This window comes from Euleptes europaea, chromosome 18 (genome assembly GCF_029931775.1).
Source record: "Euleptes europaea isolate rEulEur1 chromosome 18, rEulEur1.hap1, whole genome shotgun sequence".
Taxonomy (NCBI): Eukaryota; Metazoa; Chordata; class Lepidosauria; order Squamata; family Sphaerodactylidae; genus Euleptes; species Euleptes europaea.
In genome coordinates this window covers 15,986,142-16,007,065 of record NC_079329.1, presented here as the reverse complement: position 1 = coordinate 16,007,065, position 20,924 = coordinate 15,986,142, and the positions used below count along the sequence as shown (strand labels likewise).

Genomic DNA, 20,924 nt, shown 5'->3' with positions numbered 1-20,924 from the left:
ACTAAAAACAGGTGGTTCTGCAAACTCGGGGGACTCCCTAGGTGTGCAGAAAAATCTGGAAATGTTCAAAATACATGGGGGGGATGTTAAATCCCCTCCAAAAAGCAACTATAGCAACTGATTGCCTGTGGTTGCCTGACAGATGCCTCTACTTCCATAACTCCAGAGGTGGTGACAACATGGGATAGGGGCTCCATTCCTTGCTGTTGTTGCCTCTGCACTTGTGGCAGGGACTGACAATCATCTGTAGGGTTGTTGAGAAGGGCCTCCAACTGGCCTATGGCTGAATGCCAGTGGTTGCATGCCTGCCACTGCCACTTCCATGACTCCAGAGATGACAACAGTGAGAGTGGGTGGTTGTATCTCTTGCCATCATCACCTCTGGAGTCATGGCAGCAGCAGCTTCAGGGCAGGATCTAGCAATCAGCTGAAGGCACTGAGTGCCCTACAGTTGACGTGACCATCCTACAGCTGATGCTGTCTGTGGCCTGAGCGATACTGCCACTGACCCACAGAAAATGACATTGAGGTATGGAAGAGACATCCTGTTTGCCTCATAGTTAAGATAGTCTGTGTATGTGGGGGGGGAAGGCTATTGGGATGCTGTTAATTACATGGAAGTGGCCATGAAATACTCACAGATATCTAAGTAAAAGAGACAGCAGCAACTGAGATTAGCAGAATTTGGATATCTTAAAACAGGGGTGTCAAACATAAGGCTTGAGGGCTGGATCCGGCCCCTTGAGAGCTCTTATCTGGCCCACAAGCGAGCTGAGGTAACCAGTCCCCTCCACTCTCAATCTGGGCTGGCGAGGCATGGCCCGGCCCGACCAAGTGACATTTATGACATGTCTGGCCCTTGTAACATTTGATTCAACACCCTGCCTTAAGAAATAAAGTTGTATAGTGAGATAATAGAAACCTGTGCTTTCATGTGAATATTTTGCCTAGGTACCATGGAAAAGCGTTCTGCTACACTCTCAGCAATGCAAGTATTTCTGCTTAGCTAGCTTAAATCTTTCAGTAACGTTCATGGCTTGGCATTACTGCATCTCCCAACCGCCTGTTCAGTCTTTCTCTTCGGGCTCTAATAAGGCCCATCTGTGTGTATGTTTTGGCCATGTTCTGAAATGTCAAAGGCATAAACAGCACTGGCTGAGCAAACCTGTTTGGAATAGAAGGAATGGAGAGGGGAGAGAGAAGAAGTAAGAGAGAATCATGAATGCTTTCCATTGTCCTCAGTGACTGACCACTTGTTTGGCCCATCACCTGCTATGAGGGTCCCCCCTCCCAGATTTGGGCATATTGAAGCAAAAAAAATAATCAGTATTCATCAGGACTAATGTCAAACCAATCAGAACACACACCTCCCTTGATACTATGATTTACTTGAAGAGCAGTAGCCATAGGGAAATTGAAGAGGAGAAGAAGAGAAATGGGGAGCAGAAAATCATTTCTAGCATGGATAGTGCAGAGAAAACTTCAGGGACTGTTATGGCCTGCTAGTATTAAAAATGAGCATTTTGAATTGGTAAAGTTCATAATGGAGAGCAAACTTGCTCGGCATGAGCAAAGACATAGATTTCTACTCTGACTCTGGTTAATTAATGGTCTTGTTTATTTTCTTCTTATCACACAGCTAGCCTATTCTTAAGATTTATTTAGACATAGGAAATATGTGTTCTTTTGAAATACCACAGGGAATATATAACTTTGAATTCAGTACCCTGTAATAACGTAAAGGTCTGACATTAATTCTGTTGCTCCATAAACTCTCTGTGGAAAACCAGTGGCAAACTAATTACAAAGAAATTGATGGATTGAGATGTATGATGAAACAGACTCCCCAAAGGAGTATAAATTGTGTGTGAATGTATGTGTAATTGTATGTTTGTTTGTATGTATATTTTGAAAATTTTAATAAAACATTTATTAAAAAAAGGAAAAAAAAGAAATTGATGGATGATATAAATATTCTCCTGTTGGTTTCAGAAGGAGGGACAGGCAGTAGATCATTAGGGGGATTCTTGATGTTTTCTGTATTACACTTCTGGCTTCAAGACAATCTGTGCATAGGTTGATAATTCTAGTCAGGCCATTGTAATCATGGAGATTACTGATTACCCCCTTGTAAGATGGAACACATTGAACAGCAAAAATTGATCCTCAAATAATGCATATTATGTTAGTACTACAGATGCAAACTTGAGTATCTGTTTTCTGAAGGAACTTTTGCACTTATGATGGTGGTGATAGTAGTGGTAGTGATACTGCTTTTGACTCATGTGGTGGGAAAGGTTCATGGTCTTCAGTGTGCAGTTTTGGATAGCCACCCTATTCTTCATAAGTATCTTCAACCAGGAGACCTTATCATTGGTGCCATTGCTTCTCAGAGCTACCTTGTTCTCAGTCCAAACACTTTCAACCAAAAACCTCATGGAATACTATCTGGAGAGGTTGTGTAAGGAATTTTCTTGTGTCTGGATTATATCTATTCTAGCTGACTTGTACACAAGTCATCTGTTTCTTTGTATTGTTAGACTGATTACATTAATAGTAACACCATGTTTAGCCATATGGTTATACTATCAGAGGTAAAGGTGGGGATGTGTTGATTTATTTCTTTGATAGATTTTAATGACTTTTATGGTATTTTAATGACCCAACTTTCAGTTAACATTCTGTATCTGCACGCCATACAAGACTGGAATCTCTGACTTGCCTCATCGTTCCTTATATGTAAGAACCATTTCTATTCCAGTCCCTTTCACAGGGATTCACACTTGAATGATTTACAACTGGATTCTCTCTCCTTCTGCTACAACTTTCTTCCTCTCCACCCTCCTTAATTTTGGTGAAATCATTTCACACTGCAGAAACATATGAAGTTAAATCTGACTCATGAAAGTTTATTGTGGAGAAGTCAAAATATGTCTGTGAAGAACAGTAATGAAGCAAATGCACAATAACAGTGCCAATAATTTTACAAATTACCCATGATGCAAAATTTAAATATTTTTGTAGGGTGATGCCTCAGAACTACCAGCACATCCTGGCTTGGGCATTTGCTGTCAAGGAGATCAATGAAAATCTCCAGATCTTGCCAAATGCCACCCTGGGATTCCACATCTATGACAGCTATTTTCATCCAGCATCTACCTTTCGGGCTGCTCTGCAATTTTTTTCTCCATTGAACAGATTGATCCCTAACTATAAGTGTGATACCCAGGACCATCTAAGTGCATTTCTTGAAGGTATTCATTCGGAAAGCTCGCAACTTATACCTGATATTCTGAGTATCTACAAGATTCCACAGGTATACCCCATGTGTCAAATATGGATGTCTGTAAATTATTTACATGCCTCTTTGTGTGTGTGTGTGTGTGTGTGTGTGTGTTTCTGTGTGTGTACTACTGCTTTTGTATAAGACAAAACATTCCTCTCTGTAACATTATCTGTGTTCATATTCATGAAAATAAAAATATATCCATCAAACAAAAATTATTGTACAGTAGCTGAAAGCATATCATATGAAGAATTTTTTTTTTTTTTAGAAATGCAGCTAGGGCCTGATCCTGGTTGGGCCCGCAGCATGGAAGACAAGTTGCTCTTGTCCCCCTTTTCAAATGCTGAAAGGGCTGCCCCCTGCCCGCAGCCACGTTGGGTCTCAAAAAGGTGAAGGGCAGGAAGCAAAAGTCGCTTGTCCCATCACACTGTGAGCCCAAGCAGGACCAGGCCCTAGCTGCATTTCTCAACCACCTGTTCTAGGCTTTAAAAAGGTGGTGGCATCCCTATGACAGACAAGAGAACACCATCACATCTAATTTGGCCCTCTTCCAAAATAAAGCTTGGGGCCTCAAAATTATCTGATGGCTGTAAAGAATTAATGTTTAATTCTTTGGTTGGGCTTTGGTTGTATTAATGGAAAATGTGTTATCTTTTGTTGGTTAACCTTATGTCTAGCTTTCTTGTTTTAATCTCTACACTGTGCCAAAGTAAATTTTGACTTTTCATTTATGTTGTAAAGTAAACCTTGGAAATCTCTACAGTTTGGTGTATGGTGCTTTTACTTGTGAAAGCTCCAAGCCTAGATTCAAGTTCCTTATTTCAGTTGTTAATCTACCAATTTCATTGTGATTGAGGTTAACCTTGTAGAGGTAAAAGTTCATAAAATACCCAGGAAGTCAGGGAGTAGCCTCCTGGCCTTGACTAGAAGGGTGGAGACAGGGGGCTGGTGGCAGCTTCTACTCATTGGGTACTCTGGTTTTGCAACTAAAACTGGGATTCTACATCCTGGCTGGAGGTGGTAACCAGTACAATGGCTTCTGAATTGTAATAATTTAAGGGTCCCAATAGAGTTTGATGTATTAGAAATTTTAACTGTCACTTATGTTTTAATTGTTGAATGTGTTCTAAGTTGCTCCAAGCCGCCCCAGGGAGGAGCAGGATAGAAATCTAATAATTCAAATAAATAAATAAATAAATAATGGGAGTTGTCATGGCAAACATGAAATTGGAACATACAAGCCTGTATAATCGCCATAATCCCCCCCTCATTTTTGCATTGAAAGATATGTTTAACTGTGGCAGACAGAATTCATCATAAAATGAAGATGGGGTTTCAAAATTGGTAATCCATTTAATGATGATGGTGGTACTAACGATGCCAAAAATGAAGGGAACAAACCTCTGATATTTGCAATGCAAGCAAAGGTTTATTCATGAGAAGCCAGCAAGGGCAGTCAACACAGACAAAAAGGGTGGAGGGAAAATATCCTCTGACAATAACAAGGGACATTTAACAACTTCTCTGACCTATCAGAGCCTGTGTGGTATAGTGATTAGAATGTCAGATTAGAATCAAGGAGATCCAGGTCTGAGCACCCCACCACCACCACCACCCATTGCGTAGTTTCAGGTTCAGGTTCAAATTCATTGCAGACTACCAAAAGCCATTACAAAAGTTAATGTAAAAACACCGTAAGTCCAGGTAACAAGCATTAAAAACAATAACAGGAATAAGCATGCTTCTCAGAACTGCTTGTTTGGTTGTTTGTTTTTGCTGGTCAGTGACCATATTAATAGATGATGATGATGATGATGATGATGATGATGATGATGATGCTTCTCAGAACCGCCAAAACGTGTAACATACTATGCAAAGAACTTGATTAAAAGTTAAACATTCAGAATTATCTGGAATCTGACTAACTAACTAGAAATTGACTGACAGACTAATAATCAGCAGAACCAAACAGAACTTGAAATTAAGATTTTCTGGTATCAACCTCCTGTTCATGGTTTTTGCAGTTCAATATTTACTACATTGGGCCAACCTGGCCTGAATTTTCTTTTCTGCTAGAGCAAAGAGGGCGACTTTATAAGAGGCAGCTGGCTCCATTGTCTGCAAGAAGAAATAGAACTTTTTCTCTTCACAGTCCATTGATCTAAGTTGGCCAGAATTGTCCCTAAAAATCTTGGAAGAAGATATATAATGGTCAGGCCAACATATAATGGGTCACTGTTGCATAGTTTTTCTAGGTGATTTTTGGTCAATTGCACCCTTTCAGGTAGACCTAAGACCTCTACCCTCTCTTGCGTTGAAGGTGCTTCTGGCAAGGGCGATCAACTGGGTAGGGAGTACAGCAGCATCTTGCAGAGCACCTATCACTGTAAAAGTGACCCTGAGTTCCAAGGTAGCCAATAAAAGTCTTAACAGCAGAGAGATTTGACTGGTTTTGTTCATTGAGAAATAAATGATAATTCACGGCCTTAACAAAATATCAATGTAACTTTGACAACAATGTAAAAAATATAATTTCACATCCACATACTAGCATAGTAAGCTAATATGAACTAAACCCTAAAACTTAATTTAGTCCATGCTATTTATGTCCATTGCACGGTGAGCCAATGGACTTGTCTTCATTCCCCCTCCAGAAAAAAAAGTTCTTATATATTTCTGATGACCTCATAAGCCTTCATGATATACACAGCCACCTTATTTCTTTTGAAAATCTGTCTTTAGCTCTTGTATGGTCCTGCACCAATAATGATGGATAACACCCAAGTCCCATTCTTCTACAACATGATACCAAATGACACCCATCAATACCTGGGAATTGTCCGTTTACTTCTCCACTTCAGTTGGACATGGATTGGATTCTTTGCTGTGCTCGGTGTGAATTTAGAATGGTTCGTGCAGAAGATGTTTCCAATCTTTTCCCAGCATGGCATCTGTTTTGCCTTCATATATGCCTATTCAAATTTAGGTTATCATGATTTCAGGAAAGACAATATGAAATGGTTTGCAGAAATGTATGAAAAAATCATGGAGAGCACAGCCAATGTATTGGTCTTCAGAGGAGATGTTCGTAGTTGGACAACTTTGATGGGTTTGGTATATCTTGTGCAAATTAAACATATGGTGCAAAAACCAAAAGGTAAACTGTGGATTCTGGATAACCAGATAGAATTAAAAACACTTGCCAACCTAATATTCAGTGATGTGCAAATCTTCCATGGTGCAATATCTGTTGGAATCCATTCAAACGAACTCCAAGGATTCAAGCAATTTTTTAAGAGCAGAAGCCTTGCCACTGCAGAGGAAGATGGTTTTCTCAGGGACTTCTGGTCATACACGTTTGGCTGCGTGTTCCCAAATTCCGTTGTGAGCAATGTGAATCAAGGTAACTGCTCTGGAGATGAGACACTGAAAGACCTTCCTCTGTATGAAATGAACATGTCTGGCCAAAGTTATAGCATCTATAATGCAATCTATGCCATTGCTTATGCTTTGCATGCTATGCATTCTGACACATCAAACATTGGAAAAAAGGTGGAAGGAGAAAGAAGGAAGCTTCAACATCAGCAACCATGGCAGGTAATGGATCCCTCCTTTAGTAGGTACGTCAGTAATTCCAAGTAGTAATTCCAGCAGCCTAAGAGTGATTATAACACAGTTGTTCCCTTATCACTGCCAGAAAAAGCTTCATTATGTGTGTAATGTTGGAGATAGGGCAGTTTCCATAAACTACCTCTATGAGAGTTCAACCTCTTTGGGTAAAAGAGATACTCAAATCTGTGTCAAACAAAAATACAACAGGAAGAAATGAACCTCACACAACTACAAAGGATTTTATTAATTAATCTTAATTTACTGGCTTCTTTTTAATGTCATTTTTACGATCCACTTTTTAGTCTGAGAATTGTTTAACCTTGTAAAATGACTCAATATTATGGTGTTTTGGTTTTTTTGTGTGTGTGTGTGTTTTCGTTTTTTGTTTTTGCTATGGCTGGGTTTTTAATTCTGGGTTTTAATTATGAAATTTTATTGGGTGAGAATTTTTTATTTTATTTTGTAAACTTCCATGGGCAGGTTGCCTGAAGATACAGAATAAAAAGAACTAAATAAATAAACATACTGGTGGGAAAACTTCTACAGCGTGGTGTAGTGGTTAAGAGCGGTGGTTTGGAGCTGTGGAGCCTGATCTGGAGAACCGGATTTGATTCCCCACTCCCCCACATGAGCAGCGGATGCCAATCTGGCGAACTGGATTTGTTTCCCCACTCCTACACACAAAGCCAGCTGGGTGACTTGGGCAAGTTAGAGCTCTCTCAGCCCCACCTACCTCACAGGGTGTCTGTTGTGGGAAGGGGAGGGGAAGGTGATTGTAAGCTGGTTTGATTCTTCCCTAAGTGATAGCGAAAGTTGGCATATAAAAACCAACTCTTCTTCTTCTTGAACAAAGTTCTGTTTCCTTTTTTCAATGTAGCTCCATCACTTTCTGAGGCACGTCTCCTTTAACAACAGCGCTGGAGACCAGATTTCCTTTGACCAGAATTTGGAATTAGTAGCAGGATTTGATGTTATCAACTGGGTGACATTCCCAAACCAATCTGTTGCTAGAGTGAAAATTGGAAAGATTGATCTTCAAGCTCCTTCAGACCAAGCACTCCAGCTAGATGAAGAATCGATAGTATGGCACACCCAATTTAACCAGGTACTACTGGAATGCCGGTATTTTAAGAAGTATGCTAGTGTTCAACATATTAGAGACAACCACTCTTAACCACCATATGATTAAATTTTAAGGTGTGGCCATCTTTGACTCAGATCATTATCGTACATGTAAAAGTAGGGTTGCCAACCTCCAGGTACTAGCTGGAGATCTCCTGCTATTACAACTGGTCTCCAGCCGATAGAGATCAGTTCCCCTGGAGAAAATGGCCACTTTGGCAATTGGACTCTATGGCATTGAAGTTCCTCCCCTCCCCAAACCCCACCTTCTCAGGTCCTGCCCCAAAAACCTCCTGCCGGTGGCAAAGAGGGACCTGGCAACCCTATGTAAAAAACAAAGTCCTTAGGGAAATACCAATACCTCATGCTATGTTGCATCTGAATTTTAAGTATTTCAAGCTATATTTCCAAGGTTAATACTATTTTATATGGTTTAGGCACAGCCTCTTTCTGTATGCAGTAAGAGCTGTGATCATGGTTATAGGAAGGAAAAGAAGGAAAGGGAACCATTCTGCTGTTATGATTGCATCCTATGTCCAGAAGGGACGATCTCTGATCATCAAGGTAAGAATTGTACAGTATAGAGTTACCAAATAGATTGGCTGTAATCCACCAGCTAAGTCATCCATACATGAAGTTTTTGGATAATTTCTACTATATAATATTTCATCACTGTTCAAAATTAAAAATTAAAAACCTGGCCTAGCTGTTAAGGAGAAAAATAATGGGGTATTCTTTGCATGTTCATGGCACCTCACTCCAAATCCCTGGATGGCCTCTCCCAGTCATTTCAAGAAGATGTTAAATGGCTTAGGGAATAAGATGAAACTCTCCGGGATCTCCCAGCATAAATGCCATGGGGACCAGCCCCAAAACAGAAATCACAATGGCTTCTGATACATTTTACCTCAGTGCTAACTCTTTACAATTTCAGATTACAATAATCTCAGCAGTTTCGAAAGCAATATAAGCACAGAATGAGTTGGCCACTTCTCGTTTAATTGAAGCTGTTAAATTAAAAGATTTTATACCAGCATTGTTTAGACTCACTCAAAAGAAGAGGTAGAGGATTACCTGGAAAATAAAAGAGAGGGAGAGACAGGCCAGAGGCATTCTCCCTAAAACTCTGGAGGTCTGCTCCTACATTTATACCTTTTTCAAGGTATCTTCCTGCTCATACTTCTTTGACAAACAAATGGATAAAAATGATCATCCTGGCCAAACTTGTTATGCTCTGGATTTTTATCAGCTTGTTCTGGTTGACCACATGGCAAGAGGTAGGGTTGTCAGCCTCCAGGTACTAGCTGATGGAGATCAGTTCCCCTGGAGAAAATGGCTGCTTTGGCCATTGGACTCGGCATTGAAGTCCCTCCCCAAACCCCACCCTCCTCAGGCTCTGCTCCAGAAATCTCCTGCCGGTGGTGAAGAGGGACCTGAAAACCCTAGCAAGAGGGTTAAGTACATAAGGAGAAGGTGATGTCTGGTTGGCCACTGTGTGACCTGACCAGACTGCTGGACTTGATGGATCTTGATCTGATCCTGAACGGCCTTTCTTATGTTCTTATGTCTCCCTAACCCTCTTTATGTCTCCTTGTTCCCCTATGTCCCAGCCAGGCTTAACAACTACTTTAGTTGTTACATCTTCAGATGACTTTGATCACTAAACCTTCAAACACAACATCAACACAGATGAGTATTCCCCTTTGGCAATCAGAATGCTTCATTGCTGTTAAAAATCAGTCAAAATGTTTTGTCTATCAGTGCTCTCTCTCTATCACATCTCTCGGCCCTTTTGGCTCAGCTATTCTCTGACATGACTTTCTTCAGCATCAACAATGTTCTGTGATCTCTGACCCAGGTTATTACAAAGAGCCATCGTCAGCATTCTAGGCTCTCTACTCAGAGCTGTCAGATAAAGAACAGACTCTGCCCAGAGCTGTTAGGGCAGATACAGACAAACTACTGAGGCTGGTAGTCCTAAAATATATACAAATTCAAATATATAATCGATGGTTAGCAATACAGTTGCCTTATCCACAGGGATGTCACTACCTAATGTTGTGTCTTGTTTTATGTAAAATATCTTCATTATACACATTTTGATTAACACCTTATGCTATAAATCATTAATACCTTATGCTATAAATCTCCTAAAGCAAGATCACAATGAAATGAACAATGTAGCATAGAGTTGCCAGGTCCCTCTTCACCACTGGCAGGAGTTTTTTTTGGGGGGGGGCGGAGCCTGAGGAGTACAGGGTTTGGGAAGGAGAGGGACTTCAATGCTATAGAGTCCAACTGCGAAAGAGGACATTTTCTCCAGGTGATCTAATCTCTATCAGATGGAGATCATTTGTAGTAGCAGAAGATCTCCAGTGATTACCTGGAGGTTGGCAATCCAAATGTAGCAGTTTGCTTGATTGAAACTTTTTTTTTCTTTTTCAGACATGGATGACTGTTTCCAATGTTCAGTTGGCTATTTGCCAAACAAGAACCAGAATTATTGCATTCCCAAGATAGTAACTTTCTTGTCTTATGAAGAACCTTTGGGGATAGGCTTTCTTCTTGCTGTTTTTTCATTTTCTTTCATCACAGCATTGATGGTGGGAATATTTCTGAAGCACCACAACACTCCCATCGTGAAAGCCAACAACCGTAACCTCTCCTACTCTCTTCTCATCTCCCTTCTGTTCTGCTTCCTTTCACCATTGCTCTTCATTGGCAAACCTGAGAAGGTAACGTGTCTCCTCCGCCAAACAACCTTCGGCATTGTCTTCTCAATAGCTGTTTCTTGTATATTAGCAAAAACCATCATGGTGGTCCTGGCTTTCATGTCCACCAAGCCTGGAGGCAGGATGAGGAAATGGGTGGGGAAAAGCCTGGCCAACTCCATTGTTCTTTCCTGCTCCCTTATTCAAGCAGGAATTTGTACCGTTTGGCTAATAAAATGTCCCCCATTCCCAGATGTTGACATGCATTCAGTGATTGAAGAAACCATCTTAGGATGTAATGAGGGATCCCCTACCATGTTTTACTGTGTCTTGGGCTACCTGGGCTGCCTTGCATTTGCCAGCTTCTTGGTGGCTTTCCTTGCTAGAAAGTTGCCCGACAGTTTCAATGAAGCCAAGTTTATCACATTCAGCATGTTAGTATTCTGTAGTGTTTGGTTATCCTTTGTTCCAGCCTACCTGAGTATCAAGGGGAAATACATGGTAGCTGTGGAGATCTTTTCCATCTTAGCATCCAGCGCTGGGCTGCTGGGCTGTGTCTTTTTGCCAAAATGCTACATTATTGTGCTGAGGCCTGACCTGAACAATAAACATCAGCTAATGAAGAAGATCCATCCTTCTCAACTTCTTCCCACTTAAAAATATACTAGGTGTGGGATGAGGTTGTATCAAGAGTTGCTTCATGGGAAACAGACAGGGATTTGCATAATTTCTTATCTCTAGGTTTCAGCTTTGAGCAATTTCGGCAGCCAACTATTTCTGAAATGTAATGCCTTCTGTTAGCATTTAGGAGAGTATACAAATAAGATTTCCCTTTGGTGTCTAATATCAAAGGTTAGGTCTCTTAGAGTTTTCTTCTCAGAAATGTCCCTCACCAAATGCAAATTTTCTTTCTCAACTAAAAGGAGAGGGAAGTATTCCATCATAGCAGGAGACCAAGTTTTGGGTGATCCCTAGAGTGATGTGACATCACTTCTGGTTTTCCTTGGATGTGGTGTTACATCATGGGCACCAATGCCCCCCCACCATGTCCCAGCAAACCCATCTCCCATTGGGCACCAGCAATAAGATGGCAACCCTAATCACCTCCAAAGTTTAAATTCATATTCAGACCCATGTTTTGGATTAATCTTGTGCAGATTCAGTCCAAATAATCGTACTTTCCAATCCTGCCTTTTATGATGCTATGTTGCTATTCAGTGATGTTACTCTAGTAGACCTCCTTACTCTAAGCCTGAATTACTTCTAGGTTCTATGGACATTTCCCTTTTGAGATCTTTAGAGGTCTAAACAAGCCTATGCAAACTATCATTTTCTGTTGTTCTTTGCCTCCTTCTGATGAACATTCTTTGTCTTTTACACTAACTTCAATTATTTTACAGGAGTTGCAAGACATTGGTATGAGGGAAGGATCCAGTGATATTTCTTAAATATGTATATGTATATCTGGAATGAGAATCATGTTTTGATTAAAGTTGTTCAACTAATTCATGTTTGTCATATGTTTCTCATGTTTTTGTCAAACACACATGATCTGTGTTTACATATTTTATAGATTTATTTTAAATGCTGCTTTATTGCTCAAATGTTTTCATGTTCACAACCTTAGAGACCCTGTTTGGGTGGAAAGGCAGCACTAAAATGTTTAAAATAAGTAAACAAATATTTTTAGAAGTAAAAATGTCCCATGGGTATGAACAATCAATCTCTTGATTGACATTTTTTTGTGCAAATGTGCAGTGGGAAGCTGTGAACTCCAAAAATACAAAGGGGAAGATTGTCTGATTAGGAACAAAGTGTATGTCATAAAAATCAAGATCACTATCTGAAGAAGTTAGCTGTGGCTCATGAAAGCTCATACCCTGCCAGAAATTTTGTTAGTCTTTAAGGTGCTACTGGACTCTTGCTCTTTTCTACTGAATAAAAATAAAGAGAGAGTGAAAACATTATGAGTATGCATGATATAGTAGTTATTAAATGGAAACTGATAATCAGGAAATAAAATTATAAATAAATCAAAAGGTAACTATCTGAAAATAAAATTAACTGATGTTTCAAGCCTAAATGTATTCTCTATGTATGTGTGATGAGTTTGCTTTCTGAAGTTACCATTTCTTAGAATAATGCCTGCAGCAGAATAAAAAATCCTGACCTCACCTAAATTACTGTGTTTAGTTTTAGGCACCACATTTTAAGAATGATATAGACAAGCTGGAATGTGTCCAGTGGAGGGCAACAATGATGGTGAGGGGTCTGGAGACCAAGTTCTATGAGGAAAGGTTGAAGGAGCTTAATATGTTTAGCCTGGAGAGGAATGGACTGACAGGCGATATGATAACCCTCTTCAAGTATACTCCCAGGATTGAAACGTCTAAGCATTTTACAAGTTAAACCTCAATCTTGATTCATGCTTCTCACCATCTTCAAGTACTCGAAGGGCTGTCATATAGAAGATGGTCACTAAAACGATAAAATAATCTTCACAGCATGTGAGTATCTGAGTATGGTTCAGAGACCAGAAATCATTTTCATATTACTTCCAGATGGTTCATAAAATTATGGGCATCTGATGGCTTTAAAGGAAGGATGAGTATTTTTGTTATACTGGGTGGGGTGCTGCTAAGTCCAAAATGGATGGAGAAGAGTATTGTCTGAGCTTGGACAAAGAGGGATTTAAAAAATGAGACAAAAGAGTCAAGAACATTATCAGTATGCATTATACAGTAGACAAGTGAATGGAAACTGAAAGTAGGAAAGAAATGTAGATCAGTCAACATTTATTAAGATCTTAGACTGGCAGGATAAAATATATATTAGGAAATGTTAATAAAGGACAATGCCTGAAAAGGAAGTTAAATAATTGTTCAAAGCCTCAGTGTATTCTCTATTTTGGTATAAGGATAAAGGACTTGCTTCTTGCCATTACCAGTTCTTAGAATGTTGTCTGCAGCAAAGTCAAACATTCCTGATCTGAAACTTCAACACCTTTCTTTGGATCCTATTCAAAGTTTGGGTTTCACCTGTGCCTTTAATCCCCTGTGTTTCACATGGCACTCTGGTATGTACAGAGTCAAATTCCATTGCCAAGCATAGTTGTTGTTGGTGAAGTTCATACGTTGCATTTCAGAAGCCTCTCAGTGGAAGAGATATAAGGTTAACAATTAGAATTGCTGCTCCTGAGAAGAGCCATGCTGGGTTCTCTATCTAATCCAGTCTCCTTTCTCATACAATGGCTAACAAATTATTATGGAGGGCTAACAACAGCCTATAGAGGCTGAGGCCTTCCCCTGCTTTTGCCTCCTGGCACTGGTATTCAGAGGTTTTCTGCGTCTGAACATGGAGGTTCCCCATAGTCACCATGGCTAGTAGCCATCTTTCATGAATTTGCCCAATCCCCTTTTAAAGCCATTTATGCTTGTGGCCATCACTGTATCCAGTGGCAGTAGCCACAGAGAATACACATCTTCAACTAGAGAACCCTATAATTACCAAAAAGAACAGCAGTTAAGCAGCATTACTGAAGCTCACGTTCATGGAGGAGAGGGCTATTCATGGCTACTATTAAAAATGGATGCTAGTCATGATGCATACTTATTCTCTCCAGGGTCAGAGGAGCATGCCCATTATATTAGGTGCTGTGGAACACAGGCAAGATAATGCTGCTGTAGTTGTCTTGTTTGTGGCCTTCATAGAGGCACCTGGTTGGCCACTGTGTGAACAGACTCCTGGACTTGATGGACCTTGGTCTGATCCAGCATGGCCTTTCTTATATTCTTAAGCTCAAAGCTCTCTATTTGTTTGCTAGAGAATCCAACCTAGACAGAGATATAATGTAGGAGAAATAATGATTTCTTACTACAGCTCTTGTTTGAAGGCCAAGAAGGCTCTCTGGTAAAGAGCTTTGTAGCTGAGGTGAAGAAAATGTGATGAACTGGACTACCCAAAATGAGATCTCCAGGATGAAGATACTTGTGAAGAACATTATGAGGATGCCAGATTTTATATTTAACAGCATGAGCCTTACAAACTAGAGGAGGCAGCATCAGCAGGAACACCACCACAATCAATATGAACACACAAACACAAGAAGCTGCCTTATACTGAATCAGACCCTTGGTCCATCCAAGTCAGTATTGTCTACTCTGACTGGCAGCGGCTCTCCAGGATCTCAGACAGAGGTCTTTCACATCACCTACTTGCCCAGTCCCTTTAACTGGAGATGCCATGGATTGAACCTGGGCCCTTCTGCATGCCAAGCAGATGCTCTACCATTGAGCCCTGGCCCCTCCCCAATATATGAGGGCCATCATTACAAGCCATTGGCCATAAACAGCATAAAAGCTAGCTATAAACCAGAATCAGACCATTAACATCTGGCAATATCAAGATTATTAAAATCCTGGGGGTGGGTGGGAAGATGTGTTTTGGATGACACCACAAAGAAAATAAAGTAGCCACCTGGGGAGCCTCAAGGAGGACAGCATTCAAGCGGCAAGGGGCCACCATAAAAAATGCTCTGTCTCTAGTTGCCACCTAATCTCTAATGGCCAGTACACAGTGTAGGACTTCAGAGGCAGATCCTAACTGAGAGCGCTGATTGGATTCAACCCAACTTCCTGGCAGGAATTTTGGTATTTGTCCTGGATGGAATCTGCCCGTATACCTTCTTTTTCTATGCTACAACTGATAGCTGCTCATAATATACCTGCTCATAATATGAAATTAAGGTGTGAAAATTATTTGGTTATAAAAGCTAGTAATTATCTATTTAACAAATGTTGTATTAAAAAACAGAATTTTGGAATTTGATTTCATTCTACAAATTTAGCCGGCATTGCTGAACGTTCACCTTATATGCTATTAATCAAATGTCGGGTCATCTATGGATACTTAAATCCATGGATTGGGTGCACACTGACTAAAAACAGGTGGTTCTGCAAACTCGGGGGACTCCCTAGGTGTGCAGAAAAATCTGGAAATGTTCAAAATACATGGGGGGGATGTTAAATCCCCTCCAAAAAGCAACTATAGCAACTGATTGCCTGTGGTTGCCTGACAGATGCCTCTACTTCCATAACTCCAGAGGTGGTGACAACATGGGATAGGGGCTCCATTCCTTGCTGTTGTTGCCTCTGCACTTGTGGCAGGGACTGACAATCATCTGTAGGGTTGTTGAGAAGGGCCTCCAACTGGCCTATGGCTGAATGCCAGTGGTTGCATGCCTGCCACTGCCACTTCCATGACTCCAGAGATGACAACAGTGAGAGTGGGTGGTTGTATCTCTTGCCATCATCACCTCTGGAGTCATGGCAGCAGCAGCTTCAGGGCAGGATCTAGCAATCAGCTGAAGGCACTGAGTGCCCTACAGTTGACGTGACCATCCTACAGCTGATGCTGTCTGTGGCCTGAGCGATACTGCCACTGACCCACAGAAAATGACATTGAGGTATGGAAGAGACATCCTGTTTGCCTCATAGTTAAGATAGTCTGTGTATGTGGGGGGGGAAGGCTATTGGGATGCTGTTAATTACATGGAAGTGGCCATGAAATACTCACAGATATCTAAGTAAAAGAGACAGCAGCAACTGAGATTAGCAGAATTTGGATATCTTAAAACAGGGGTGTCAAACATAAGGCTTGAGGGCTGGATCCGGCCCCTTGAGAGCTCTTATCTGGCCCACAAGCGAGCTGAGGTAACCAGTCCCCTCCACTCTCAATCTGGGCTGGCGAGGCATGGCCCGGCCCGACCAAGTGACATTTATGACATGTCTGGCCCTTGTAACATTTGATTCAACACCCTGCCTTAAGAAATAAAGTTGTATAGTGAGATAATAGAAACCTGTGCTTTCATGTGAATATTTTGCCTAGGTACCATGGAAAAGCGTTCTGCTACACTCTCAGCAATGCAAGTATTTCTGCTTAGCTAGCTTAAATCTTTCAGTAACGTTCATGGCTTGGCATTACTGCATCTCCCAACCGCCTGTTCAGTCTTTCTCTTCGGGCTCTAATAAGGCCCATCTGTGTGTATGTTTTGGCCATGTTCTGAAATGTCAAAGGCATAAACAGCACTGGCTGAGCAAACCTGTTTGGAATAGAAGGAATGGAGAGGGGAGAGAGAAGAAGTAAGAGAGAATCATGAATGCTTTCCATTGTCCTCAGTGACTGACCACTTGTTTGGCCCATCACCTGCTATGAGGGTCCCCCCTCCCAGATTTGGGCATATTGAAGCAAAAAAAATAATCAGTATTCATCAGGACTAATGTCAAACCAATCAGAACACACACCTCCCTTGATACTATGATTTACTTGAAGAGCAGTAGCCATAGGGAAATTGAAGAGGAGAAGAAGAGAAACGGGGAGCAGAAAATCATTTCTAGCATGGATAGTGCAGAGAAAACTTCAGGGACTGTTATGGCCTGCTAGTATTAAAAATGAGCATTTTGAATTGGTAAAGTTCATAATGGAGAGCAAACTTGCTCGGCATGAGCAAAGACATAGATTTCTACTCTGACTCTGGTTAATTAATGGTCTTGTTTATTTTCTTCTTATCACACAGCTAGCCTATTCTTAAGATTTATTTAGACATAGGAAATATGTGTTCTTTTGAAATACCACAGGGAATATATAACTTTGAATTCAGTACCCTGTAATAACGTAAAGGTCTGACATTAATTCTGTTGCTCCATAAACTCTCTGTGGAAAACCAGTGGCAAACTAATTACAAAGAAATTGATGGATTGAGATGTATGATGAAACAGACTCCCCAAAGGAGTATAAATTGTGTGTGAATGTATGTGTAATTGTATGTTTGTTTGCATGTATATTTTGAAAATTTTAATAAAATATTTATTAAAAAAAGAAAAAAAATTGATGGATGATATAAATATTCTCCTGTTGGTTTCAGAAGGAGGGACAGGCAGTAGATCATTAGGGGGATTCTTGATGTTTTCTGTATTACACTTCTGGCTTCAAGACAATCTGTGCATAGGTTGATAATTCTAGTCAGGCCATTGTAATCATGGAGATTACTGATTACCCCCTTGTAAGATGGAACACATTGAACAGCAAAAATTGATCCTCAAATAATGCATATTATGTTAGTACTACAGATGCAAACTTGAGTATCTGTTTTCTGAAGGAACTTTTGCACTTATGATGGTGGTGATAGTAGTGGTAGTGATACTGCTTTTGACTCATGTGGTGGGAAAGGTTCATGGTCTTCAGTGTGCAGTTTTGGATAGCCACCCTATTCTTCATAAGTATCTTCAACCAGGAGACCTTATCATTGGTGCCATTGCTTCTCAGAGCTACCTTGTTCTCAGTCCAAACACTTTCAACCAAAAACCTCATGGAATACTATCTGGAGAGGTTGTGTAAGGAATTTTCTTGTGTCTGGATTATATCTATTCTAGCTGACTTGTACACAAGTCATCTGTTTCTTTGTATTGTTAGACTGATTACATTAATAGTAACACCATGTTTAGCCATATGGTTATACTATCAGAGGTAAAGGTGGGGATGTGTTGATTTATTTCTTTGATAGATTTTAATGACTTTTATGGTATTTTAATGACCCAACTTTCAGTTAACATTCTGTATCTGCACGCCATACAAGACTGGAATCTCTGACTTGCCTCATCGTTCCTTATATGTAAGAACCATTTCTATTCCAGTCCCTTTCACAGGGATTCACACTTGAATGATTTACAACTGGATTCTCTCTCCTTCTGCTACAACTTTCTTCCTCTCCACCCTCCTTAATTTTGGTGAAATCATTTCACACTGCAGAAACATATGAAGTTAAATCTGACTCATGAAAGTTTATTGTGGAGAAGTCAAAATATGTCTGTGAAGAACGGTAATGAAGCAAATGCACAATAACAGTGCCAATAATTTTACAAATTACCCATGATGCAAAATTTAAATATTTTTGTAGGGTGATGCCTCAGAACTACCAGCACATCCTGGCTTGGGCATTTGCTGTCAAGGAGATCAATGAAAACCTCCAGATCTTGCCAAATGCCACCCTGGGATTCCACATCTATGACAGCTATTTTCATCCAGCATCTACCTTTCGGGCTGCTCTGCAATTTTTTTCTCCATTGAACAGATTGATCCCTAACTATAAGTGTGATACCCAGGACCATCTAAGTGCATTTCTTGAAGGTATTCATTCGGAAAGCTCGCAACATATACCTGATATTCTGAGTATCTACAAGATTCCACAGGTATACCCCATGTGTCAAATATGGATGTCTGTAAATTATTTACATGCCTCTTTGTGTGTGTGTGTGTGTGTGTGTGTGTGTACTACTGCTTTTGTATAAGACAAAACATTCCTCTCTGTAACATTATCTGTGTTCATATTCATGAAAATAAAAATATATCCATCAAACAAAAATTATTGTACAGTAGCTGAAAGCATATCATATGAAGAATTTTTTTTTTTTAGAAATGCAGCTAGGGCCTGATCCTGGTTGGGCCCGCAGCATGGAAGACAAGTTGCTCTTGTCCCCCTTTTCAAATGCTGAAAGGGCTGCCCCCTGCCCGCAGCCACATTGGGTCTCGAAAAGGTGAAGGGCAGGAAACAAAAGTCGCTTGTCCCATCACACTGTGAGCCCAAGCAGGACCAGGCCCTAGCTGCATTTCTCAACCACCTGTTCTAGGCTTTAAAAAGGTGGTGGCATCCCTATGACAGACAAGAGAACACCATCACATCTAATTTGGCCCTCTTCCAAAATAAAGCTCGGGGCCTCAAAATTATCTGATGGCTGTAAAGAATTAATGTTTAATTCTTTGGTTGGGCTTTGGTTGTATTAATGGAAAATGTGTTATCTTTTGTTGGTTAGCCTTATGTCTAGCTTTCTTGTTTTAATCTCTACACTGTGCCAAAGTAAATTTTGACTTTTCATTTATGTTGTAAAGTAAACCTTGGAAATCCCTACAGTTTGGTGTATGGTGCTTTTACTTGTGAAAGCTCCAAGCCTAGATTCAAGTTCCTTATTTCAGTTGTTAATCTACCAATTTCATTGTGATTGAGGTTAACCTTGTAGAGGTAAAAGTTCATAAAATACCCAGGAAGTCAGGGAGTAGCCTCCTGGCCTTGACTAGAAGGGTGGAGACAGGGGGCTGGTGGCAGCTTCTACTCATTGGGTACTCTGGTTTTGCAACTAAAACTGGGATTCTACCTCCTGGCTGGAGGTGGTAACCAGTACAATGGCTTCTGAATTGTAATAATTTAAGGGTCCCAATAGAGTTTGATGTATTAGAAATTTTAACTGTTAGTTATGTTTTAATTGTTGAATGTGTTCTAAGTTGCTCCAAGCCGCCCCAGGGAGGAGCAGGATAGAAATCTAATAATTCAAATAAATAAATAAATAAATAAATAATGGGAGTTGTCATGGCAAACATGAAATTGGAACATACAAGCCTGTATAATCGCCATAATCCCCCCCTCATTTTTGCGTTGAAAGATATGTTTAACTGTGGCAGACAGAACTCATCATAAAATGAAGATGGGGTTTCAAAATTGGCAATCCATTTAATGATGATGGTGGTACTAACGATGCCAAAAATGAAGGGAACAAACCTCTGATATTTGCAATGCAAGCAAAGGTTTATTCATGAGAAGCCAGCAAGGGCAGTCAACTAGGGCTGTCAAAAAAAATATAATTCGGTACAGTTCGGATTCGGCCGAATTTGACCCTTGTGGGTTCTGTACGTGCCGAAGTCCGAACTCCCCCGCTTCGGATCCCCGGTAATTCGGGAAGATCCGGAGTTCGGGGGAAAATTCGGCCCCAGCGCGCCTTCAGAGGGATTCCCTGAAGGCGCGCGGGGGCCCTTTAAACTGATCTGAGCCTCCCAGCTGGGAGGCGCAGATCAGTTTAAAGGGCAGCCCGCCCCCCTTCAGCGGGCTCCGCTGGAGAGGCTCGGGCTGCCCTTTAAACTGATCTGAGCCTCCCAGCTGGGAGGCGCAGGTCAGTTTAAAGGGCAGCCCGCGCCTCTCCAGCGGAGCCCGCTGAAGGGGGGCGGGCTGCCCTTTAAACTCATCTGCGCCTCCCGGCCGGGAGGCGCAGATGAGTTTAAAGGACAGCCCGCGCCTCTCCAGCGGAGCCCACTGAAGGGGGGCGGGCTGTCATTTAAACTCATCTGTGCCTCCCGGCCGGGAGGCACAG

At 40.9% G+C, this 20,924-nt stretch overlaps 1 protein-coding gene across 1 annotated transcript; it reads left to right on the top strand.

Annotated features, from left to right (window-relative positions):
- Nucleotides 1–3,028: 3,028 nt before the first annotated feature.
- On the top strand, nt 3,029–11,388 carry LOC130490493 (vomeronasal type-2 receptor 26-like). Its single transcript, XM_056864318.1, has 5 exons — nt 3,029–3,316; nt 6,029–6,883; nt 7,776–8,003; nt 8,458–8,584; nt 10,466–11,388. Exons 1-5 carry the CDS (start codon nt 3,029–3,031, stop codon nt 11,386–11,388), a joined length of 2,421 nt encoding a protein of 806 aa, XP_056720296.1.
- The last annotated feature ends 9,536 nt before the right edge of the window (nt 11,389–20,924 follow it).

Coding starts and splice junctions, on each gene's coding strand:
- LOC130490493 (XM_056864318.1), top strand. CDS start 3,029: ATGCCTCAGAACTACCAGCACATCCTGGCTTGGGCATTTGCTGTCAAG. Junction 3,317..6,028: donor GTATCTACAAGATTCCACAG/GTATACCCCATG, acceptor ATCTGTCTTTAG/CTCTTGTATGGTCCTGCACC. Junction 8,585..10,465: donor GACGATCTCTGATCATCAAG/GTAAGAATTGTA, acceptor TTTCTTTTTCAG/ACATGGATGACTGTTTCCAA.